Source organism: Vulpes vulpes, chromosome 13 (assembly GCF_048418805.1).
Source record: "Vulpes vulpes isolate BD-2025 chromosome 13, VulVul3, whole genome shotgun sequence".
Lineage (NCBI taxonomy): Eukaryota > Metazoa > Chordata > Mammalia > Carnivora > Canidae > Vulpes > Vulpes vulpes.
Window position 1 is genome coordinate 32,069,728 of NC_132792.1, and position 21,414 is coordinate 32,091,141.

The following is a 21,414-nucleotide window of genomic DNA, read 5'->3' on the forward strand; positions in this document are numbered from 1 at the left end:
ACCGATTTCTTATTTTTTTGTCTTCCCCCAACTAAAAAGCAACCTCCATGAAGGATCTTATATATTTTGATCACTGCTATACCCTCGGCACCTGGAAATCTGTCTGGCACACAATCAACAATAAATATTTATTAAATAGTATGTGCATAGCTAGACCAGAATCTAGATAAAAGGAATAATGTGAGCAAATACTTTAAATTTTAAGAATAAAAGTTTTTTTCCAATTCATTAGTTATCTGCTGTAGCTATATTAGGCTGCATGTGGCAGGGAAAGTGATGGAAAATGAGGTTTAAAATACAGATAATAGTGAGCCTCAAAAAGTAGAATGGTAGGATATTGAGTCAGAAAAATGTATGTTTCAACTGAAACTGTACCTCTGATTTTGGAATCTTGAGAAATCATTTCAGTATATAAAAGGGTATGTTAAACCCCACCTTTCATCACTGTGGAAATTAAAAATAAATGCCTTATTTTTTTCTCCTAGCGCCTAGAATTTAGTAGATAATCAATGAATGTTTGCCTCCCTTAGAAAACTAAGGATTAGAAATTTAAGTACAAAAATGGGAAGTTATCAAAATGAATGACATCATATCTGTACTTTAAAAATCATCATTCTGGAAACAAAGTAAAAATGGAGAAAAGTGAACAAAAAGAAAGGCAGAAAGCCAGAAAGAAAGCAAGACACAGTTAATGCCTAAACAGGGCATTGATGCTATCCATACTGGAAAGGAAGTGTTGAATACGAGAAATAACAATAAAATTGAAATCAACCAAAAACTTAAATAAATATTCATTGAATATGAAAATCAAGAGGAAGAGGTTTAGGAAATAATACGTAAGTTAAATTGGGCAGCAGGATGATTGATCAATCAGAAGAGCTGGAAGATGACAAGAAAGCTGCTCCTTTGGGAGGAAACAGACATCTAGATTCAGAGCATTTTGATTTTGAATTATTTGTGATACAAAAAGTAAGATTGTACAACCTCTAATTGCAAATACATGTCTGGTACATGGAGATCTCAGAACTAGAGATAAACATGTGGCAATAAATATAATATTCAGATATGAAAGGCAATGGTACACAATGGTACACAAGATTATGTTTTTCACAATCTTGAATGCCAACTTCATCTATTTTACTAGTCCATAGCCAGCTCTGCAACTAGTTCAGTGGAACAAGCACAGAATCAAATCATTTTGCCTTAGGGATGTACCTTCGCCATCTGGTGGCAAAAACAATAAATACAGGCTCATCCTTGATCATTTGAAAGCTAAAATCTCTTGCCATTTATCAATGCCATTTCTAGCAATATATTACAGGGAAATATATTGCCTCTTTCATACTTCATTTCTAACACAATTGCTATTTCTTCTCTCACTTTTTACTCTGACCACTAATACATTCAAACTATATTAACTGGAAGAAGTTATTATTGGTAAAAATATAACCTCCTTACTCTCCAGGACCTTCTCACTTCTTTATAATTCACTGACTACATAGTCCAATATACACCACAAGACAGTTAAATAACTATGAAATGTATTACTAAAGCTCATGTTGCCAAGTTTCTTGCTTTTAACAACTAATAGTTTGAATTGCTTACATAGCCTAAATGGGCTTTTTGAAACTAGATACATGCTTTGAACAGATTGATCAATAGAACAGTACAGAACATCTATAAATATACCCAATATATAATAATTCAATATGTGATAAAAATGGCATCTCAAATCAGTGGGATGAAAAGATTCACACTGCTCAGCAAACAACTGTGGGACTAAAGAGTAACCATGTACAAAACAGTAAGGTTGGATCTGCTCTTCACACCAGAGTCTAGTAAGTTTCAGATAGATCATTGTTTTATAATCGAAAAGTAAAGGTAAAAAGTAGTATTAGAAGAAATCATAGAAATATTTTTAATCTTAGTAGAGGGCCACAACAAAAATTAGACTTGATACTTCTTCATTGAAGATATACAAATAGCCAGAAATCATAAGAAAAGATTATCAATATCATTATTCATGAGGGAAATGCAAATCAAAACCACAATGAGATGAAATTTCACACAGGGATGACTATAATAGAGAAGACAGGGGGCAGCCCCGGTGGCTCAGCGGTTTAGCGCCGCCTTCAGCCAGGGCCTGATCCTGGAGGCCTGGGATCGAGTCCCACATCGGGTTCCCTGCATGGAGCCTGCTCCTCCCTCTGCCTGTGTCTCTGCGCCCCTCTCTCTCTCTGTCATGAATAAATAAATAAAATATTTAAAAAAAAAATAGAGAAGACAGGAAAACTGGAAACATATATCCACACAAAAACTTGCGTAACAGCATTATTCATAATAGCCCAAATGTGGAAACAACTCAAATATCCATCAAATGATGAATGGATAAACAAAATGTGGTGTATTTATTTATACAATGAAATAATATTCAAACATAAAAATGAACTACTGATTTATGCTACAACATGCATGAACTCTGAAAACATTATTCTAAGTGAAAGAAGGGAGACACAAAAAGCCATTTTATGAAATGTCCAGAATAGGCAAACCCATAGAGATATAAAGTAGATTGGTGGTTGCCAAGGAGCTAAGGGCAGGGTAGAATGGTGAGTCACTGCTAATGACTACAGTTTCTTCTGGGGATGTCAAAAGTGCTTTAGAATTAGTGGTGATGGGTGTACAAATTCATAAATATACTAAAATCCACTGAATTATATCATTTAAAAGGGTGAATTTTACTGTACACTTACAATATACATTATATGTCCATTAAAAAAAAGTAAATGGAGTCATAAAAGGAAAAAAATCCAAACACTGTAAAAGACATGGTTATGTTCATGCACTGGGAAAAGAATATAAGCAAAGCCAAAAGAGAATAATAAACTCAGGAAAAATACTTGCAATCTGAAGTGAGCAGAAATCCACAATGATCCCCTATAATTCCTGCCACCTGGTATATACACATGTTACCACCTCTTTTTGAGTGTAGGTGGGATCGGTGAGTATAATGGGATTATCATCCCCATACATTATATGACATAAATGAGGTGATTTTGTGGATGAGTAAGGTCCCTACACAGTTAACTTTAAGTTAATGAAAAAGGAAATTGTGAGAGGTGGGCCTGATTAAGCAAGCAAGTTAACTCTTTAAAAGAGTTAACAAAGTCAGAGACAGAAGTTAAAAGATTTGAAGCAGCAGAGACATTCTCTGTTGGTTCTGAAGACAAAAACTTGTCATGCTGTGGGAAGGGACACTTGGCAGGGAACAGTGGGTGGCCTTTAAGAGCCAAGGGTCTCAGACATATAATTTCAAGGCACTGAATTTTTCCAAAGATCAGTGAGCTCAGAGAAGAACCCTGGGCACCAGATGTCATTGCAGCCCCAGGCAACACCTGGATTTCAGCCTAGTGAGACTGAGTTGAGGATCCAGCTCACCTGTACCCTGACTTTGACTCATGAAAACTGTGAGATGATAAGTTTATATTGTTTTAAGCCATTAGGTTTGTGACAATTTGTGATATAGCCACAGAAAGCCAATACACAATCCATCACACAAAGAATTACCTTCCACAGTATAAATAGAGATGTTAAAAACCCATTTAGATCAAGACTAACACAGAAAAACAGGAAACAGAGTTCAAAAAGAAATACAAATATTCTCAAACATATGCAGAAATGCTCGACTTGACTCATTTATGACATAAAATAGAAAGATTAAAAGTTCTATATAACATTGTGTTAGCTAAAGAGTTAGAAAACAGGAACACTAATAATTGTTAACGGAAGTATAGATTGGTACATCCTCTGCAGTAAGTAATCTGGCAATGCTACAAAAAATTAAAACTGCACATTCACTTTGAGCATAAGATTCCACTTCTGGGAATTTTGGTTTATCTTATAGATTTACTCTGTTGCAGAATTATAATATAGATGTACATGTATACACATACATATGAGATTATTACAACAATATTTGTAATAGCAAAAAAAAATGGCAATAACCTAAGTGTCCATCATAGAGACTGAATAATCTTGACACATCCATCAAAAAAAATGATAAAGCACACTCATCATATACTGGTAAAAAAGAAGACCTCCAATATACGCTGTTAAATGAAATAAGAAAAATAACAGTATATTACACACACATGTATATATGTATATATCATTTTAAAGGAATAAAGATATATAAATATGTATATCACTATATTTGCAGAGAATATTTATAAAAGTATACACAAACAAAAATAGTAACAGTGGTCACAGAGGAAAAAGAAACAAAGTGTCTAAGATACGGAACAAAAATATAAAATAGGGAGATCCCATACAGAAGAAGAAATACACCCTAAAGCATAAGAAAATCCTTCTCCTTGGGCTCAGAGGTTTTAAGAAACTTACCCCAAAAAACAAGAATTCAAAAAGAAAATGCAAATTAAAAAATTAGGGTAATCATGGAATCAGATCTTAAACCATATTTTATTTTTTTTAATTTTTATTTATTTTATTTTATTTATGATAGTCACAGAGAGAGAGAGAGAGAGAGAGAGGCAGAGACACAGGCAGAGGGAGAAGCAGGCTCCATGCACCAGGAGCCCGATGGGGGATTCGATCCCGGTCTCCAGGATCGCACCCTGGGCCAAAGGCAGGCGCTAAACCGCTGCGCCACCCAGAGATCCCCTTAAACCATATTTTAAATCAGTATGGCAATTTTTCAAGTGCTATCAAATCCACCTCTATTACAATAATACTAACTTATTTTGAAAAAAATAACTTCTAACACCTGCTGCTAAAGAAAACATAAATTTAATCTAATTTAATTAAAAATATGTACTTTTCATATGCTATTTATTTTACTCCTAACCTATGAAGAAAGATAAATTTTTCCAAAATATCAAACCTATGGTTTTACCAACAGAAGACAGGATAACTCTGAATTTTATGATATAAGTGAGTTCAGAAATTGTTACTCTTGCCTTGCACACAGTTTAAGAGACATAAAACATAAAATCCTATTTACGTCCTTTTCAGTCAGGGTAATCTTTTCATGGTCCACTGGCAAGATCAATTTTGATGTTCAATGTCAGATCAAAATACCTATAGCCCATTCTAAAATACTTTTATATGTGTTATCATTATGTACATAATCAAATGGTGAGACATTTTAATAGCTTTCAAATGGCAGGGTTTATAATTATGTTCTATCTATGTCAACCCCAATTAGCATAAATCTCAGTTCAACTATGTGTTTTCTTAGACCTTAGCCATATTTTCATAGCAAAGTTTCATTTCTTGACTACTGAATCTCTATAGCTTTAAGTGAACTTATCATATGAATTCCCAAGTATTATGTAAAATACATATGCCAACAATGTACAATTTGCAACATGAAGGCTACTATGATAGTCCTTTCATTCATTTAACAAATTTTTGTGGACAGTCATTTTTCCTACCAGGTAGAACAACTGAGCAGTGAAAACCTTTTTTGGAGAGCATGAGAGTAACACAGACAGGCTGAGAAACAGAGACAAGAAACTGAGATAGAGTTCACAGTATTTTTGAGTCTACAACTCCAGTTGTTCATAAGGTCTATCCTCATTCTTTTCCCGGGGTTCTATCAGACACTTCAATGTCTTTATGATTTGTCTCCTTTTTTCTTAAGCTCTTTTATTATTCCATTCATTATTTCAGCAACTATTCACTGAGTACCACTATGTGTCAATTACTGTGCAAAATACTGGGAATACACTGATGAAGATATACACATGACTCCTGCATCAGGAAATTTATTTAAATTTGTTTAAATTTATTTAAATTTATTTAATTTGTTCAATTCCTCCTCTACTTTTATAATGAAAAGATGTTTACAACATCTTTTAAAATGCTTTTTAGAATGTCAGCATTTACTGGTGCAGTGAAGTTCTTTTAATGGAGCTTACTTGCAGGGTATACACACCATATACCCCTCCCCACACACACACACAAATGCACACACAACTTGGGATTGAAAATCACTAAAATTAGTTTTAGAGGCACCTGAGTGGCTCAGTGGTTGAGCGTCTGCCTTTGGCTCAGGTCGTGACTCCAGGGTCCTGGGATCGAGTCCTGCATCACACTCCCCTCAGGGAGCCTGTTTCTTCCTCTGCCCTATATCTCTGCCGCTCTCTGTGTGTCTCTCGTGAATAAATAAATAAAATCTTTTTTTAAAAATTAGTTAAAGAAAAGTCATTAAAAGAAAAGTCATGCCTGACAGAATGGTGTGTAAAAACACCTCTGTATCTATGATTTTGTCATCTTTAGATCTTCTTAAAATAACTGACTTCTAAAATTGATGTTACTTCTTCTGGGTGATATTATTTTCTTTTTTGAATGTATGTTTTCTGTGACTACAGGCCCCCTAGTGGAAGGCAAACAAAACAAATTTGTGCAAATGATTCATTCATCAATAAAAATGCATTTTCTCTTTTTAGCACTTTGCTGATGAACTATTTATCACGAATTTTTTTTTAAATTACAGAATAATAAAATACATAAATAGTTGTAGGTTTATACTGTATAATAAATGACAACACCACTGTAGACGAAACACCCAAGGCTACCTTCTCTACACTCTACAACAAAACCATTCAGGCTCTATTTCCTGCATATAGTCCACATACAATTAACCTATAATTTCTAAAGTCTCCCATAAACCTTACTTCCTGCATCTCAAATACTAAAGAATAAGCCACGACAAAAGTGGCCTCTATACCAAAGGCAAGTGGAGTAGCAATGTCAAATACTTCCCCCACCACCAACAGTGGCCTTTAGGTCACACTTTGTTTTGTCAGTGAACACCTTGCATCCTGCTCTTAAAAGAGAAATGTTAACTATCATGTGTCTGAAAAGTTAGGAGAAAGGGCAGCCCTGGTGGCTCAGCGGTTTAGCGCCACCTTCAGTCCAGGGTGTGATCCTGGAGACCCAGGATCGAGTCCCACATCAGGCTCCCTGCATGGAGCCTGCTTCTCTCTCTGCCTGTGTCTCTGCCTCTCTCTCTCCCTCTGTGTCTCTCATGAACAAATAAATAAATAAATAATTTTTATTATTATTATTTTCTTTTTAAAAAAAAGAAAGAAAAGTTAGGGGAAAGATGGATTCTTGCTGGTTTAATTTCAGATGCAAACTATGTTCACTGCATAAGCATCCCACACAGAATAAAATCATGTCAGGAGCTGTAAGTACAAAGTGGAGACCTACCAAACTTACCCCAACTTATTTTAGTGCAACTGTTAATGAAACACTTCATATTTAAAAAAAAATCCAGGATAAATGCCAACCTATGTAGGCTGCCCGGAGAGAACAGGTGTAAACTGGGGCTGTCCTAAGCAAACTGGCACATACTGCAATTCCTTTTATAGGTCACTTAAAGGAAGGAAACTTGAGAATGATTCAAGTTTAATTCAGTCGAAAATAGAACTAAAAATTCTTTTTCACCCAGATATTGACATTAAAACTGTTAAAATTATTTATTCCAAGAGAATAGACTTTTACACTGTCTCACGAACTATAATATGTTAAACATTCTTTTTTAAAAAAAGACATAGCTTGTCTTTCAGAGCTCATATCATACTCTTAAAAATGTCTCAAATGTTGGCTATATTACAAAATGTCATTATATATCTTCAAGTCTATTGTTTGATCATTCTGCCAATAAAAGATGCTACAGAAATGACATCCGTCACGTTAAACATATTAGTATTACAAATTTCAGTCACTCATCATCTGTTCCAAGCATTTATTGAATGTGCATAATTCAATGTAAGTAGTACCAAACACACAGCCATCTTTGTTGCCTTTTTGTTTCATCTGATATTCCAAAAAGTATAAAAAGAAATATCTGGGAATAAGGTTATAAAGCTACTTGCTTCCAAATTATTAAAATTCTTCTTTCTCCTAAGGCAATCATCAGAGTTTTATCTTTTCTAGTTCCTTAGCTCTTTATAATTAAGTTCTTTCTTAAGCATACTTTGATTCTCTTTTTTAGATTATTTCCCTTTACATCTTTTTATCTTCTTTCCCTCATGTTCATGTTGCTTTTTCCTCACCACATATCTCAGGTAACCAATTGGAATAAGAATCATGAGAACTATGTCACAGTTTCAGAAGATAGCTCAGAGAAATAAGCTATGTATTCCCTAAACATATGTAATCTGCACCTAATAAATTCTAAATACAGCTGATTTGGTTCTAGATCCACTATCAGCATTCTATAAATATATGCGTCTCTGAATATACTGAAAATAACTGTTGTGGAAAGGTTATGAAGAAAAATTCATTATTTCTAATCCAATTTCAAATAAATCTTAAACAATTAGTATCAATAAAATTTCAATGAAATCTACAATTTAAAAGTGGAGCAAGCATAAGAATAGATTTTAAAAGTTGTCATCACAAGAAAAATATATATTATGTGAGGTGAAAGATGTTAAGTAAACGTATTTTGATACTCATTTCACAATATATACATATATAAAATCATTATATTGTACACAAGCTAATACCATGTTACATATCAATTATATCTCAATAAAACTAGAAAAAATTTTAAAGATAAAAATATTAATGTAGTAATTATATACATAATTCCGTTTTAATTTTTTTAATGAGAAATAATTTACATTCAGTAAAAAGTACACAAATCTTTTTTTGTTGTTGTACTTCATTTTTGTTTCAAATTTTTAAATTCTAGTTAGTTAAGATCTAGTGTAATACTGGTTTCAGGTAAAAAGAACACAAATCTTAAGTGTCACGCTGTAATACTTATTGACAAATATATATATATAACTAGTAATCCATATCTATGTCAAGATACAGAATATTTCTATCATTCCAGAAAGTTCCCCCAAGGAAAGCACTGTTATGATTTCTTCCATTATACATTTGTTTTGTCTCTTCTGGAACTTCATATAATTGGGATCATATTTGTCTGGCTTCTTATACTCAGCACAATAGTTTTAAGACTTATCCATGTTTCTGTGCATATAAATAGTTCCCTCATTTTATTTAAATATACCACAATTTCTTTATTCATTGTCCTGATTGATGGGCATACAGAGAGTTTCTATTTTCAAACTACTAAGAATAAAGCTGCTATAAACACTATTATACAAGTATTTTTATAGCCATATGATTTCATTTTTAAGTCAATACTCAGAAGTAAATTTACTGAGTCACAGGCTAAGCATATATTTAGGGTATTTTCAATTTTTTTTATTTATTGTGGGGGTGGGGGGAAAAGTGAAGAGGGGGAGAGAGAGAATCTCAAGGAGACTCCCCACTGAGCACAAAGCCCGACTCACAACCCTGAGATCATGACCTGAACCAAAAACCAAGAGCTGGAGGCTTAACCAACTGAGCTACCCAGGCGCCCCAGTGTATATTTAGTTTTAAAAGAAACTATCAAAGACTTTTCCAAAATACTCATACCACTTCACATGTTTTACATTCTCACTAGAAAATAATTAGAGGTCAAATTTGCTCTAGGTCCTCAGAAATATTATGTGATGTCAAGTTTTTGTTGTTCTAAATTGTAGCCTTCCTAGAGAGTACCTCAAACCATCTCACAAATGACTAAGACACCAGCCATTTTTTCTTATGTTTATTAGCCATTCACATACTTTCTTTTGTGAAAAGTTTATTCCATTTTTTTTTTTGCATTTGGGGGATATTTTTATCATTTAAATGTAAGTGTTCATTATATTCCTTTTTAAGCTACATGTATAGCAAATATTTTCTCTTCAAATTTCTTGAAATAAAAATTGATTATATATTTTACTAACAATGTCTTCTGATGAGCAGAAGCTCTTATTTTGATGAAGCCTGACTTGTCTTTTTTTTCATGATTAGTGTGTTCTGCGTCTAAGAAAACATTTTGTAGGAAAAATATTTTTCAAAATATTTCCTTTTTAGCGTTTTAAAATCCCTAGAGTCCGTGGTGAGGTCATCTCTCTTATTCATGATATAGGTAATTTCTATCTTTTTCTTTTCTTGAGTAGCCTGTCTAGAAGTTTAATGATTTTACTGATCTTAAAGAATCAGCTTTTGGCTTCATTGTTTCAATTTTCTCTTTCAATGATGTCTACTTAATTTTTATTGTTTTCTTTATTCTGTTTACTTGGGTTTAATTTACTTTTCTAAGTTTCTTAAGGTGGACACTGAGATCAATGCTTTGAGATCTCCCTATTTTCTTTCTTTTTTTAAGATTTTATTTACTTATTTGAGTGCAAGAGTAGGAGCAGAGCAGGGTAGGATGCAGCAGAAGGAAAGGGAGAAGCAGAGGGAGAGGGAGAAGCAGGCTCCCCACTGACCAGGGAGCCCCAGTGTGGGATCATGACCTGAGCTGATGGCAGAAGCTTAACCAACTGAGCCACTCAGGTGCCCCTCCTATTTTTCTAATAAAGGTGACTAGGTGCCTAAATTCTTCCCCGAGTACAGCTTTAGTGGCAGCCTACAAATTCCGTGGTTTCATTTTAATTCAGTTAAAAATAATGTTTACTATGCCTTTTTTCAAATCTTCTTTGATCATTAGGTTGTTTAAAAGTACATTATTTAGCTCCCAAATTTTTCCATAGATCTTTCTGTTACTGATTTCTAATTTATTTCCATTGTGATCACAGAACATATTTTTTATTACCTGGATTCCTTTCAACTTAATGAAGCTTGCTTAATGGCCAGAATATGGCCTATCTTGGTAACTGTTCTGCGTATCCCTAATAAGGATGAATATTCTGCTATTGTTTGGTGGCTTGTACTACAAACATCAATGAGGTCAGGTTGTTTGATACTACTGCTCGAGTCCACTATATCTTTGCTGATTTTCTGCCTACTTGTTCTATTAGTTATTAAGACAAAAGTATTGAAACCTCCAACTATAATTGTAGATTTGTCTAATCTCTCCTTACAGTTTTATCAGTTTTTGCTTCATATATTTTGAAGCTGTTAATATAAACATGAACATTTAAAATGTTTATGTTCTCTTGATTAACTAACCTTCATTATGAAGCAACAGTCCTCATTCTTGTAATATTGTTTACTCTGATATTTACTGTGATCTTAGTATAACCAGTCCAGCTTTCTTTCTGGCTTTATAAGTAGTTTTAACATGGTATATCTTTTCCATTCATACTTTAACTATATTTGTCTTTATATTTAAAATGTGTTTAACTGATGGTTAAGAGTAGGAAAGGAGTGAGGGATGTGGTTAAATAGTTGAAGGAGATTGAGGAAGGCACTTGTGATGAGCACTGGGTATTGTATGTAAGTGAAAATCACTAAATTCTACACCTGGAACTAATATTACACTGTATGTCAAGTAACTGGAACTTAAATAAAAATTTGGAGAAAGAAAAAAAATTTGACCACTATTTCTTCAAAATTTTCTTAGTGCCCTTCATGCTCTTCTCTCCTTCAAGGACCACCCAATTACATGAATATTAAATTCTTGATACTGTCCCATAGCTAATGATGTTTTTTCACTTTTTAAATTATTTATTCACTTTTTTATCCTACATTTCATCTTGCATGGATTCTGTTGATTTGTCTTCAATTCACTAATCCTTTCTTCCTTAGTACCTAATCTTCCATTATCCCCATCAAGTATATTTTTCATTTCAGACATTATAATTCTCATCTTTGTAAGTTTAATTTGGGTTTTATTTTTATATGTTACTTATCTATAGCTCTACTTCTTAAAATTGTATGGGATACCATTCTAGTAACTACTTTAAAGTTCTTGCCTACTAATTCTAATATCTGTATCACTTCTGGGTTGATGTCCAGTGTCTGGTTACTTTCCCATTATTGTCTTTTTCTGCCATTTTGTCTGCCAGTTGTCTTTGATTGGATGCCAAACACCGTAAATTTTATCACGTTGGGTACTGAATATTTTTGTATTCCTATAACTCTTCTTGAACTTCTGGGAGGCAGTTAAATTACGTGGAAACAGCCTGATCCTTTCAAGTCTTGCTTTTATGATTTGCTATGCTGTCTCACAGCAGTGCTTATTTTAGCATTAATTATTCCCCATTGCTGAGGTAAAACTTTCTAAAATATTCTACCCATATTCCAGGAATCCTGAGGTTTTTGAGTCTGGCTGCTGCAAACAAACATTATTCTTGGTCCTATGAGAATGCAGGCCAGTGTTCCCTCTAATCATTTTGGATAATTCTGTCCCTGGCCTCAAGTAGTTTCTTCACATACGTGTGCCAATCATTAGTCCACTGAATACACACACACACACACACACAGACCCTTCAGATCTCCAGGGTGTCTTTCTGTTCATCTCTCTCCTCTCTGGTACTCCGTCTAGCAAACTATAGTTGCCTTGGTCTCCCAGGCCCTCAGAACTGTCTCCTCAACTTAGGAAGACAGCTGGTCTCTGCCTGTACTCTTCTCCCTCTGCAATAGTCTGTAAACTCTCTCAAAGCAGCATTCTGCAGCAATCATGAGGCTCACTTTATTTCCCATCTCTCAGGTATTACTCTCCTTTATTGCCTAATACCCAATTTATTAAAAAACAAAAAGCCACCGTTTCAAATATATTGTCTATTTTTCAGCTATCTCAGGTAGAAGGGTAGATCAGGCCCTATTACTCCATCTATACTGGAAGCAGAAGTCTTAAACATGTATTTTAACTATTATTCCTACTTTAAAATAACCAAATGTAGCACAGCAAAGGGAACAATCAACGAAACTAAATGGCAACCTATGGAATGGGAGAAGATGTTTGAGAACGACATATCTAATAAAGGATTAGTATCCAAAAATATATTAAGAACTTCTAAAACTCCATACCCAAGAAATGAATAATCCAATTAAAAAAATAACAGAAAACATGAATGGACATTTTTCCAAAGAAAACATATAGATGGTCAGCAGACATGAAAAAAATGTTCAACATCAGTCATCATCAGGAAAACAAATCAAAACTACAATGAGATAATCACCTCACACCAGTCAGAATGGCTAAAACCAACAACAGATGTTGGCAAGGAAGTGGAGAAACAACTCTAGAAAACAATATGGAGTTTCCTGAAAAAGTTAATAATAGAACTATCCTTCAATCCAGCAATAGCACTACTAGGTATTTACCCAAAGAACACAAAAATACTAATTCAAAGGGATAATGCATCCTTATGTTTATAGGAGCATTATCTACAGTAGCCAAATTATGAAAACGGCCCAAGTGTCCAATGACTAAAGAACGCATAAGAAAGATGTGGTATGTGCACACACACACACACACACACACACACACAGCAGTATTACTCAGCCATAAAAAGGAATGAAATCTTGCCATTTTGGATGGAGCTAAAGAGTATTATGCTAAGAGAAATAAGTTAGTGAAAGACAAATGCTATATAATTTCACTCATACGTAGAATTTAAGAAACAAAACAAATGAGCAATGGGGAAATGAAAGAGAGAGAGAGAGAGATGCAAACCAAGAAAAAGACTCTTAACTATAGAGAACAAACTGATGGTTACCAGAGGAGAGGTGGGTGGGAGGATGAGTGAAATAGGTGATGGGGATTAAAGAGGACGCCAGTTGTGATGAGCACCAGGTGTTGTAGGGAATTGCTGAATCATTATATTATATACCTGAAACTAATATGTTGTTATTATTATTATTAATAGTATGTTAACTAACTGAAATTTGAATCTAATTTTTTTAATTAATTAATCAAATGTCACAAAAGTATTTGGTAGGTTATAAGTATCAGGCAATAAGGAAATTATGGTAATCACAAATCCCTAAATTTTCATTGTACTTAATTTGTCTTAAAACTTTACATTTTAGATCCAAGATAATCATCTCATCTTTTTATTACTCTGTTGTCATCACTTATATCTGGTAGCATACTCACCATCTAAGAGAATGCAGTGAAATGTAATTGAGTCATGACATTTTTTTTTAGTTTTCCACTCTTACCTAATTAAAATTCCAGAAAAAATGATAATAAAATTTCTTAGTTCTTCCATGAAGTGTCATTTAAGCAGTAAAATGTAGAAACAAATACTTAAGTATCCAGGATGCCTATGAAATATAATTTCTTTGTAGTTATGTTTCTTAACATGCTTCATAGTCCATTAGAAGCAGTTAACTCTGTTACTTTTTTCCTATTATTTATTAATTTTTATCTTATAATAGAAATAGGGAAAAATAGAGAAATATTACATAGTATTATGATTACAAGATCAGAGTAAAAATGTCCTTATTAGAGATTTAACCTAATATTTGGTTTTATATATGAATCATGGTGTAATTATGAGGCATTTATAACAGATAATATCCAATTGAAATTTGATGTGTCTGTTGAATAAGTGGATTATAACAATAAGTTATTACAATATGGAAGATAACCCTCTATTAATTGAACACAATACTACCAGTTATAGGAAAGAAAAAAAATAATGGGAGAGAATATTCCCAAGTTTATGCCATGGCAGAGACCTTAAAATACAACATAGCAAAGAATTTTACAAGTGGAAGTCTTTTTGACATCTTGCAGACTGCCTTCCCTTTTTCAGAGATGAGAAAATGGAGACACAAAACACATATACCTACAAATAATAATAGTAAAGAGCAGAAGAACAAGGACTGTCTTCTGATTGCCAATTTTCATCCCTTCCACCAAACAAATTAGCCATAACACTGCTTACTTTTTAACTTCTCCCAATGTCCTAGGTAGTGCTAAATAAATAGTAAAATTTTACATAAAAGAAAAAAATTAAGTTTCCTACATTTTAACTTACTAATTTTCAACTATGAAAATAATGAAGCATCCAATTTTTAAATCATTTCAAGTGTATAAAACATCATCTACATGTTGTAAGACAAATTTATTTTAGTTTTTGTGGAATTTTATTTTCTTAAAAATTTAGTTTTTAAATGCTTATTTCATACGCCCTCCTCTATATCCCACCTTACATTCCTTAACCCAGTAGTTCATAACCCTCCTACATCCCAAGGCCTCTTTGTAAAACATTTTGTAATATCTCTTCTACTACCTGGAAAATGAACCCAGAGGTAAAATATCCTAACTATATGTATCATTTTTAAGATATATATTTCTTAACTGTATCATAAAGGGGGAATAAATAGTTTATAAAAAATAGAGCATATTTAAATCAGTAAATGCTCAGCCACAAGGTCATAATAAAGGAGTTAAGTGTTTGCAGCTATGCGAATGTGGTCAATCTGCCACCAGGTAGCTGCTTTCCACCTTTTGTCCCCCATTCAATAAATATGTCAGAACAGTAGATTCAGATGAACAATCATGTTGCTTCTAAGAACCTTATATGTTCATTAAGTTTTATGTCTCTTGGTGGTAATGGTACAGAGGAAAATTGCCACTGAGCTATTGAAGGTCACTGGTGTTTCCCCATCTAAGATATTCTTAACGCCCTACTGTCTCACTACTGGCCTGCAATAGAAGTGCTGGCATCACTTGGAAGTTTGTTAGAAATATAGATTTTTAAGCCCTATCTCAGACCTACTGAATTCAAATCTATACTTTATTTTACTTTTTTTTTAAAAGATTTTATTTATTTATTCATGAAAGACACTGAGAAATAGTCAGAGACGCAGGCAGAGGGGGAAGCAGACTCCCTACAGGGAGCCCAGTGCAGAACTCAATTCCAGCACCCTGGGATCACACCCTGAGCCAAAGGCAGACACTCAACTACTGAGCCACCCAGGTGCCCCTCAAATCTAATTTTAGTAAGATCGTCACATTAGGGGATCCCTGGGTGGCTCAGCGGTTTGGCACCTGCCTTTGGCCCAGGGCGCAATCCTGGCGTCCCGGGATCGAGTCCCACGTTGGGCTCCCGGCATGGAGCCTGCTTCTCCTCCTCCTGTGTCCCTGCCTCTTTCTCTCTGTGTGTGTGTGTGTCTATCATAAATAAAAATAAATAAATAAATCTTAAAAAAAAAAAAGATCGTCACATTATATGTATGTAAATTAAAGGCTGAGAAACCACTGGCCCTTCCTGAGGGACATAACAAAGGGTAAGCAAACTGCACATAATTTTTTTAAAATGGTGATTTCAAAACTTATTCTGAAATAAAAAACATATTTGAAAATCTCTAACTATATTTTGCATCTAAATTGATAATAAATATTTGCCATTTTTATGAAAAAACTAATCATATAAATACTTATTAACTCAAAGCCAAGATCTAGGGCCAATTAATAGTCATTGACTCAATAAATACTAAGGGTCCAAGTGTAAAGCACTGTGCTAAAACCTGTGAGGAAAGAAAAAGTCATAAAATAGGCCAAAACTACTGTAGTTAAAGATTAAAACTCCTTAGAAGAAAATGTAACATACTTTTGTATCTGTCAAACACAATTCTAAGATCCATAGAGATTTAAATTAATTGAACCAAACTTCTATTTTTGAGGCCACCAAAAACTGGACCACCAGTTTCTGAATGCTATTGAGGAAACAAATTACTAATAATACTTTAAACTGAAGTTATATTCCTTATGAGTAGCTTCATTCACTGTCCATTTCAAACTGCTAGAAGATCCATTATACTAAGAAAGGCAAGTGATAGGAAGAGAAAACGAGAAATAGAGACAAGATGCAGGGGCGGGGTGGTGGCGTAGGTGGGAAGAAGAAAGAGGGAGGGAAAGCCTGAGAGGGGGGCACCTGGGTAGCTCAGTGGTTGAGTGCCTGCCTTCGGCTCAGGTTGTGATCCCAGGGTCCTGGGATCGAGTCCCACGTCGGACTCCCCACAGGGAGCCTGCTTCTCCCTCTGTCTAGGTCTGTCTCCCTCTATGGTCTTTATTTTTTTTTTTATTTTTTTTTTTTTTATTTTAAAATTTTTTTTTTTTTTTTAATTTATGATAGTCACAGAGAGAGAGAGAGAGAGGCAGAGACACAGGCAGAGGGAGAAGCAGGCTCCATGCACCGGGAGCCCGATGTGGGATTCGATCCCGGGTCTCCAGGATCGCGCCCTGGGCCAAAGACAGGCGCCAAACCGCTGCGCCACCCAGGGATCCCCCTCTATGGTCTTTAATGAATAAACAAAATCAAGGAGGGAAGAAAGAAAGAAAAGAAAGAAAAAGAAAGAAAGAAAGAAAGAAAGAAAGAAAGAAAGAAAGAAAGAAAGGAAGGAAGGAAGAAAAAAGCAAGCAAGCCAGCCTGGGAGGGGGACAGGGAGAAAGTAGAATAAGAAAACAGACTTAAAATCTGGAAAGAGCCATCAACAGATGAATGGATAAAGAAGATGTATATATATACAAGAAAACAGACTTAACTGAAATGATTTATACAGTACCATAAGAAAATGGGCAAAGAAAGCAGACATATCAACAGAACAAGAGAACTTAACTACTTTCTAGGGTAGGAGTTGTCCATCATTTTCAGTTAAGGGGCACAGTATATATTTTAGGCTATAGAGTTGTATGGTCTCTTGTAACTGTTCAACCCTAGAGCTGTAGCTGAAAATAGCCATAGACAATAACTAAATGAATAGGTATAGCTGTGTCCCAGTAAATCTTTTTTTAAAATTAAAAAAAAAACAAAAAAAAAAAACCAAAACAAAAAAAACAGGTGGCAAGCCAGATTTGGCCTGGGAGCATAGTTTGCTGACCCCATGCTCTAGGGGAAAGAGTTCAGTGGATTAATAGATGCATACCTAACAAATTGCTGTAGAATCTACATTTTAAAATAATAAAATAAAAAATAAAATAAAATAAAATAATAAAATAAATATTCTTTTTTTAAAAAAATATTCTTTTTCTTGCTTATGATAAGGCAAATTGAATTATTCTTGAAGAGAAAGTATTTTTCAAATAAAAGCTTCTACAAATTATAACCAATTCCACTTTTTAGGCTCAACTCCTCAATCTGGGGTTAAACTCTAACTTCTTCCCTGGCTAAAGTAAGTCTTATAAAGAAAAGGAGGTACTGACCTGACTTATGTGAAGTTCAGAAAGGAAGGATATACATACAGCATATACTTTGAGTCATTAAGGTACACACTAGTAATGACAGCCAAAGTCACCAGGCAAAAGAGAAGAAGGGGGAAAAAAAAGAAAAAAAGAACTTGCTCCCCCACAATTAGTTGTTCATTCAGGCTAATACTTCGTCAACGGAAGAACAGTTGACAGGTAATCTTGAAAGAGATATATTTGTTCTCACCACCACCTTCTTCAAGGACTAGAGAGATGATTCTAGCTTCCTTACAAAGATGAATTAATCATTCACAAACTTATTGGATTTATTTTTAACACCCACAACTTCCTGATGAAATGTATTCCAAAACTTCATCATCTATTATGTGATCCAGTGTTCTAGTACTTCCTTTTATTCTCCCTAAATCTATCCTTCTAAACTCCAAAGGAAACTATCTTACACACCTATCTAGTTTTTGCAGAATGTATCTATGTTCCCATTACCCATTTTACTTAGTCATTCATTCATTCATTCATTGAAAATCCTACCTCCCCTGGCTATGATCTATTTTTTCATCCAAATTCATACACCGTGACTCTAATAGTTGCCATTTTACAGACTTTATTGATCTCTAAAGTCCTGTGTAGCAGACACCGCCACTGTCCCAACTCACACTGCCTCATCATTTACAGCACTGTCTTCTTACCATATTTGAAACACTCTGCCTGAGTACTTTCTCTGGCCATACTAACAGGCTTGGCCAGTGAGTTCAAAGAGTTAACATCCTCCTAAGAAACAACCCTAGACAAATAACAAAGGGGAGATAGAGAAAAATACCCCAAGCTCCTTGCCCATTAGATATGGTAACTCTGAGGCTATTCTACCCTGACTTCCAGAAGTCTCAGTAAAATTGACACACATTTGCCAAAAGAGATAACCTGCTCTTCAATGTGCCTAGTGTTAGGCTCTTCAATGGATCATTGCTCGCTCCCAATAGGTGGTGCCTGGAATTGCCTTCCAAATAAACTGTATTATCTGCTTTAAGTGGACCTCAATCTAAAAGGGTCCTCTAAACTTAAAATTCTTGAGTTCCTGAGATTTTACACCGAGACATGTTCATAGCATTTCAGCCAGGAAACCATCATTGTTTGCCCAAAGACAGGATTACATTGCTTTGCTTTTGCTAGTTTTCAAAAGAACTGGTGAAAGCATCATTTTATTAATCTCATAAAATATAGCAACCCATTGTGGTGACAACTTTAAGCACTATAAAAAGTGACTCTCTGTTATCTGTAAAAGGTGAATGCTCAGAACCCACCATCCTATTAGTATAATTTTAGGTTTGTTTTTCCACAAACATGTTACTTTATAATTATTCACGTGGAAATTTATTAGCCATTTCTAGACAACAGAAATAGTACAAATGAGATTTTTTTTAAAATTTTCCATTCAAATAGGAATATGGTATAGAAAAATAATCTCCCCATGAAAACTCTTCATCCTCCCCTTCCAAAGGTAGGAAATATAGGACCATAAATACTAGTTGTGAAAGTCTAACATTCTGAATATTAAGAAGCCTGTAGAATTGAGCCCACACAGTAATAACAGAGTACCCAAGAATATGGCAAATTCAAGAAATCCCTTCATCTGTATCTGCCTGCTTGGAAAATTACCTCATCTTTCAACCCAAGACTGAATTTTTAGAGGTATCAGTAACTTTCCGCATTCTCTTACCTCTTTCTTCTGGTCGGTTCATTCAAGGCAACCTCTCTAAAATTCTTCAAACCATCTCTTTGTCATTCCCATCGTCCCTATCCCAGTGTGTCTTTCTTATGCCAATAGCCTTCTACCTAAATCCTCCGTTTTATCTCATTTCTTTATTCTGAAAAATCAGAATAAACCTAAGATTATTCAAACCTCTAATCGTCCAAGTCCTGAACATCACTTCTGGCATTTATATAAAACACATGGACATTTACATTACATTTAGACAACTCAGTGCCTAAACATTTCATGTATTTTTATTTCTGTTCAGAATGAAGATTAAAAATAATGTTTACCTAAAGATTAAACAAAATGTTTACCTGTCTGAAGCTATGTCACTGGCAATTTGGTGCTTCACTCCTGACCCATTTTTAATAGAATCCTGTCTTGTGAGCCCATGAGATCGACTTTTCTCCACTGCAGGTACAGATAAGTCACCTGAGGGTCCTTGGAACTGGGCCTGCTCAAGCACTTTTGCTTTCTTCTCCTGAGGCGCCTCCTCATTCCGCAGTCCACGCAGAATCTTCTGATCAGGTTGCTGTGATGTATTAGATCCACTATTATAAAACCATGCTCCTGATTTAGTGAGGATTTCTTGTTGTTTTCGGCACAAATTACATACCCACATAACCTGCACATGAATACACAGGGAAGAAAAATTAGTGTCTCCAAAAGTCAAAACAAATAAAAAGAGAGTTCAAACCAATAACAACAAAAAAATCATATGGTTATCCTTTCGAAGTTAAAATGTAATCCAGATTGACTGCTACCATTAATTATATGTATTAATTATCTCATACATCTTCTCTTTTAACTTTGTCAGCATAATTACAATGAAACAGGCAATGGTTAACTGACAGCAGAAATACCAAACTAGAGTGCCAAGTTACTAGCTATTTATCTGTATTACTTAATTGCTTTTTATTTAAATTAGGGGTATGGTGTAGTATAGGGAAAGTGGATTTTGAAGTTAGACAGACTTGGGTTTCAATATCAATTCCAAGATTAGAAACTTTGCAACCTTGAACAAAGTACTGAACCTCCATATCTATAAAGCAGTTTCCTTTGTGATAAAATAGGGAAATAGGGATGCTAATACTTTTTTTCCTACATTGTTTTGAGGACTAAAGATTGGAAATAATTTATATAAAATGTCTAGCACAATGCTTGGTAGATGTTAGACTTCCAGAAGATTGCCTACTAATATTAGGTTAATCTTCTATCACTAATTAATTATAAGCTTCTTGAAGGGGTATTTGTTTCTTTTAAGTAGCTCTTAATGGTGAAAATAAAGCTAAGAATATGTTGATCCTCAAAAAAATCTATTAGTTTCTCAAAATCAAGAAGATTACTTGATTTTTTTCTTTTCATGTCAAAAAAACTTACCACTTTAACCATTTTTAAATGCACAGTTCAGTAGTGCTAAGTATATTCACAGAATGGTGAAACATAATCTATACTCATTAAACAGAAAATCCTCTTTCTCCCTCCCCCATCCCCTGCCTGGTAAGCACCATTCTACATTTGTTTTTTTAATAGATAGATTTTTCAGATTTCAGAAATCTAAGAATGTTATAACTACTATCTTTGTGACCAGAAAACCTTCTGGTCAGAAAAAAAGATTCTAAGAAATCTTTTTCAATTAGAAAAAAAATAAAATTATATATTGATGAAACAAAAGGTTTATATTTCAAGTGAATGTTTT

At 34.2% G+C, this 21,414-nt stretch overlaps 1 protein-coding gene across 27 annotated transcripts in view; it reads right to left on the reverse strand.

Annotated features, from left to right (window-relative positions):
* RIMS2 (regulating synaptic membrane exocytosis 2) overlaps positions 1-21,414 on the reverse strand; it is a 589,976-nt gene that overhangs the window by 403,292 nt on the left and 165,270 nt on the right. For all 27 annotated transcript variants that reach the window (XM_025994824.2, XM_072734082.1, XM_025994821.2 and 24 more), the window contains one exon: positions 20,030-20,340. In XM_025994824.2, the coding sequence (XP_025850609.1) occupies positions 20,030-20,340 (311 nt within the window). The remainder of the gene's footprint in view (positions 1-20,029; positions 20,341-21,414) is intronic.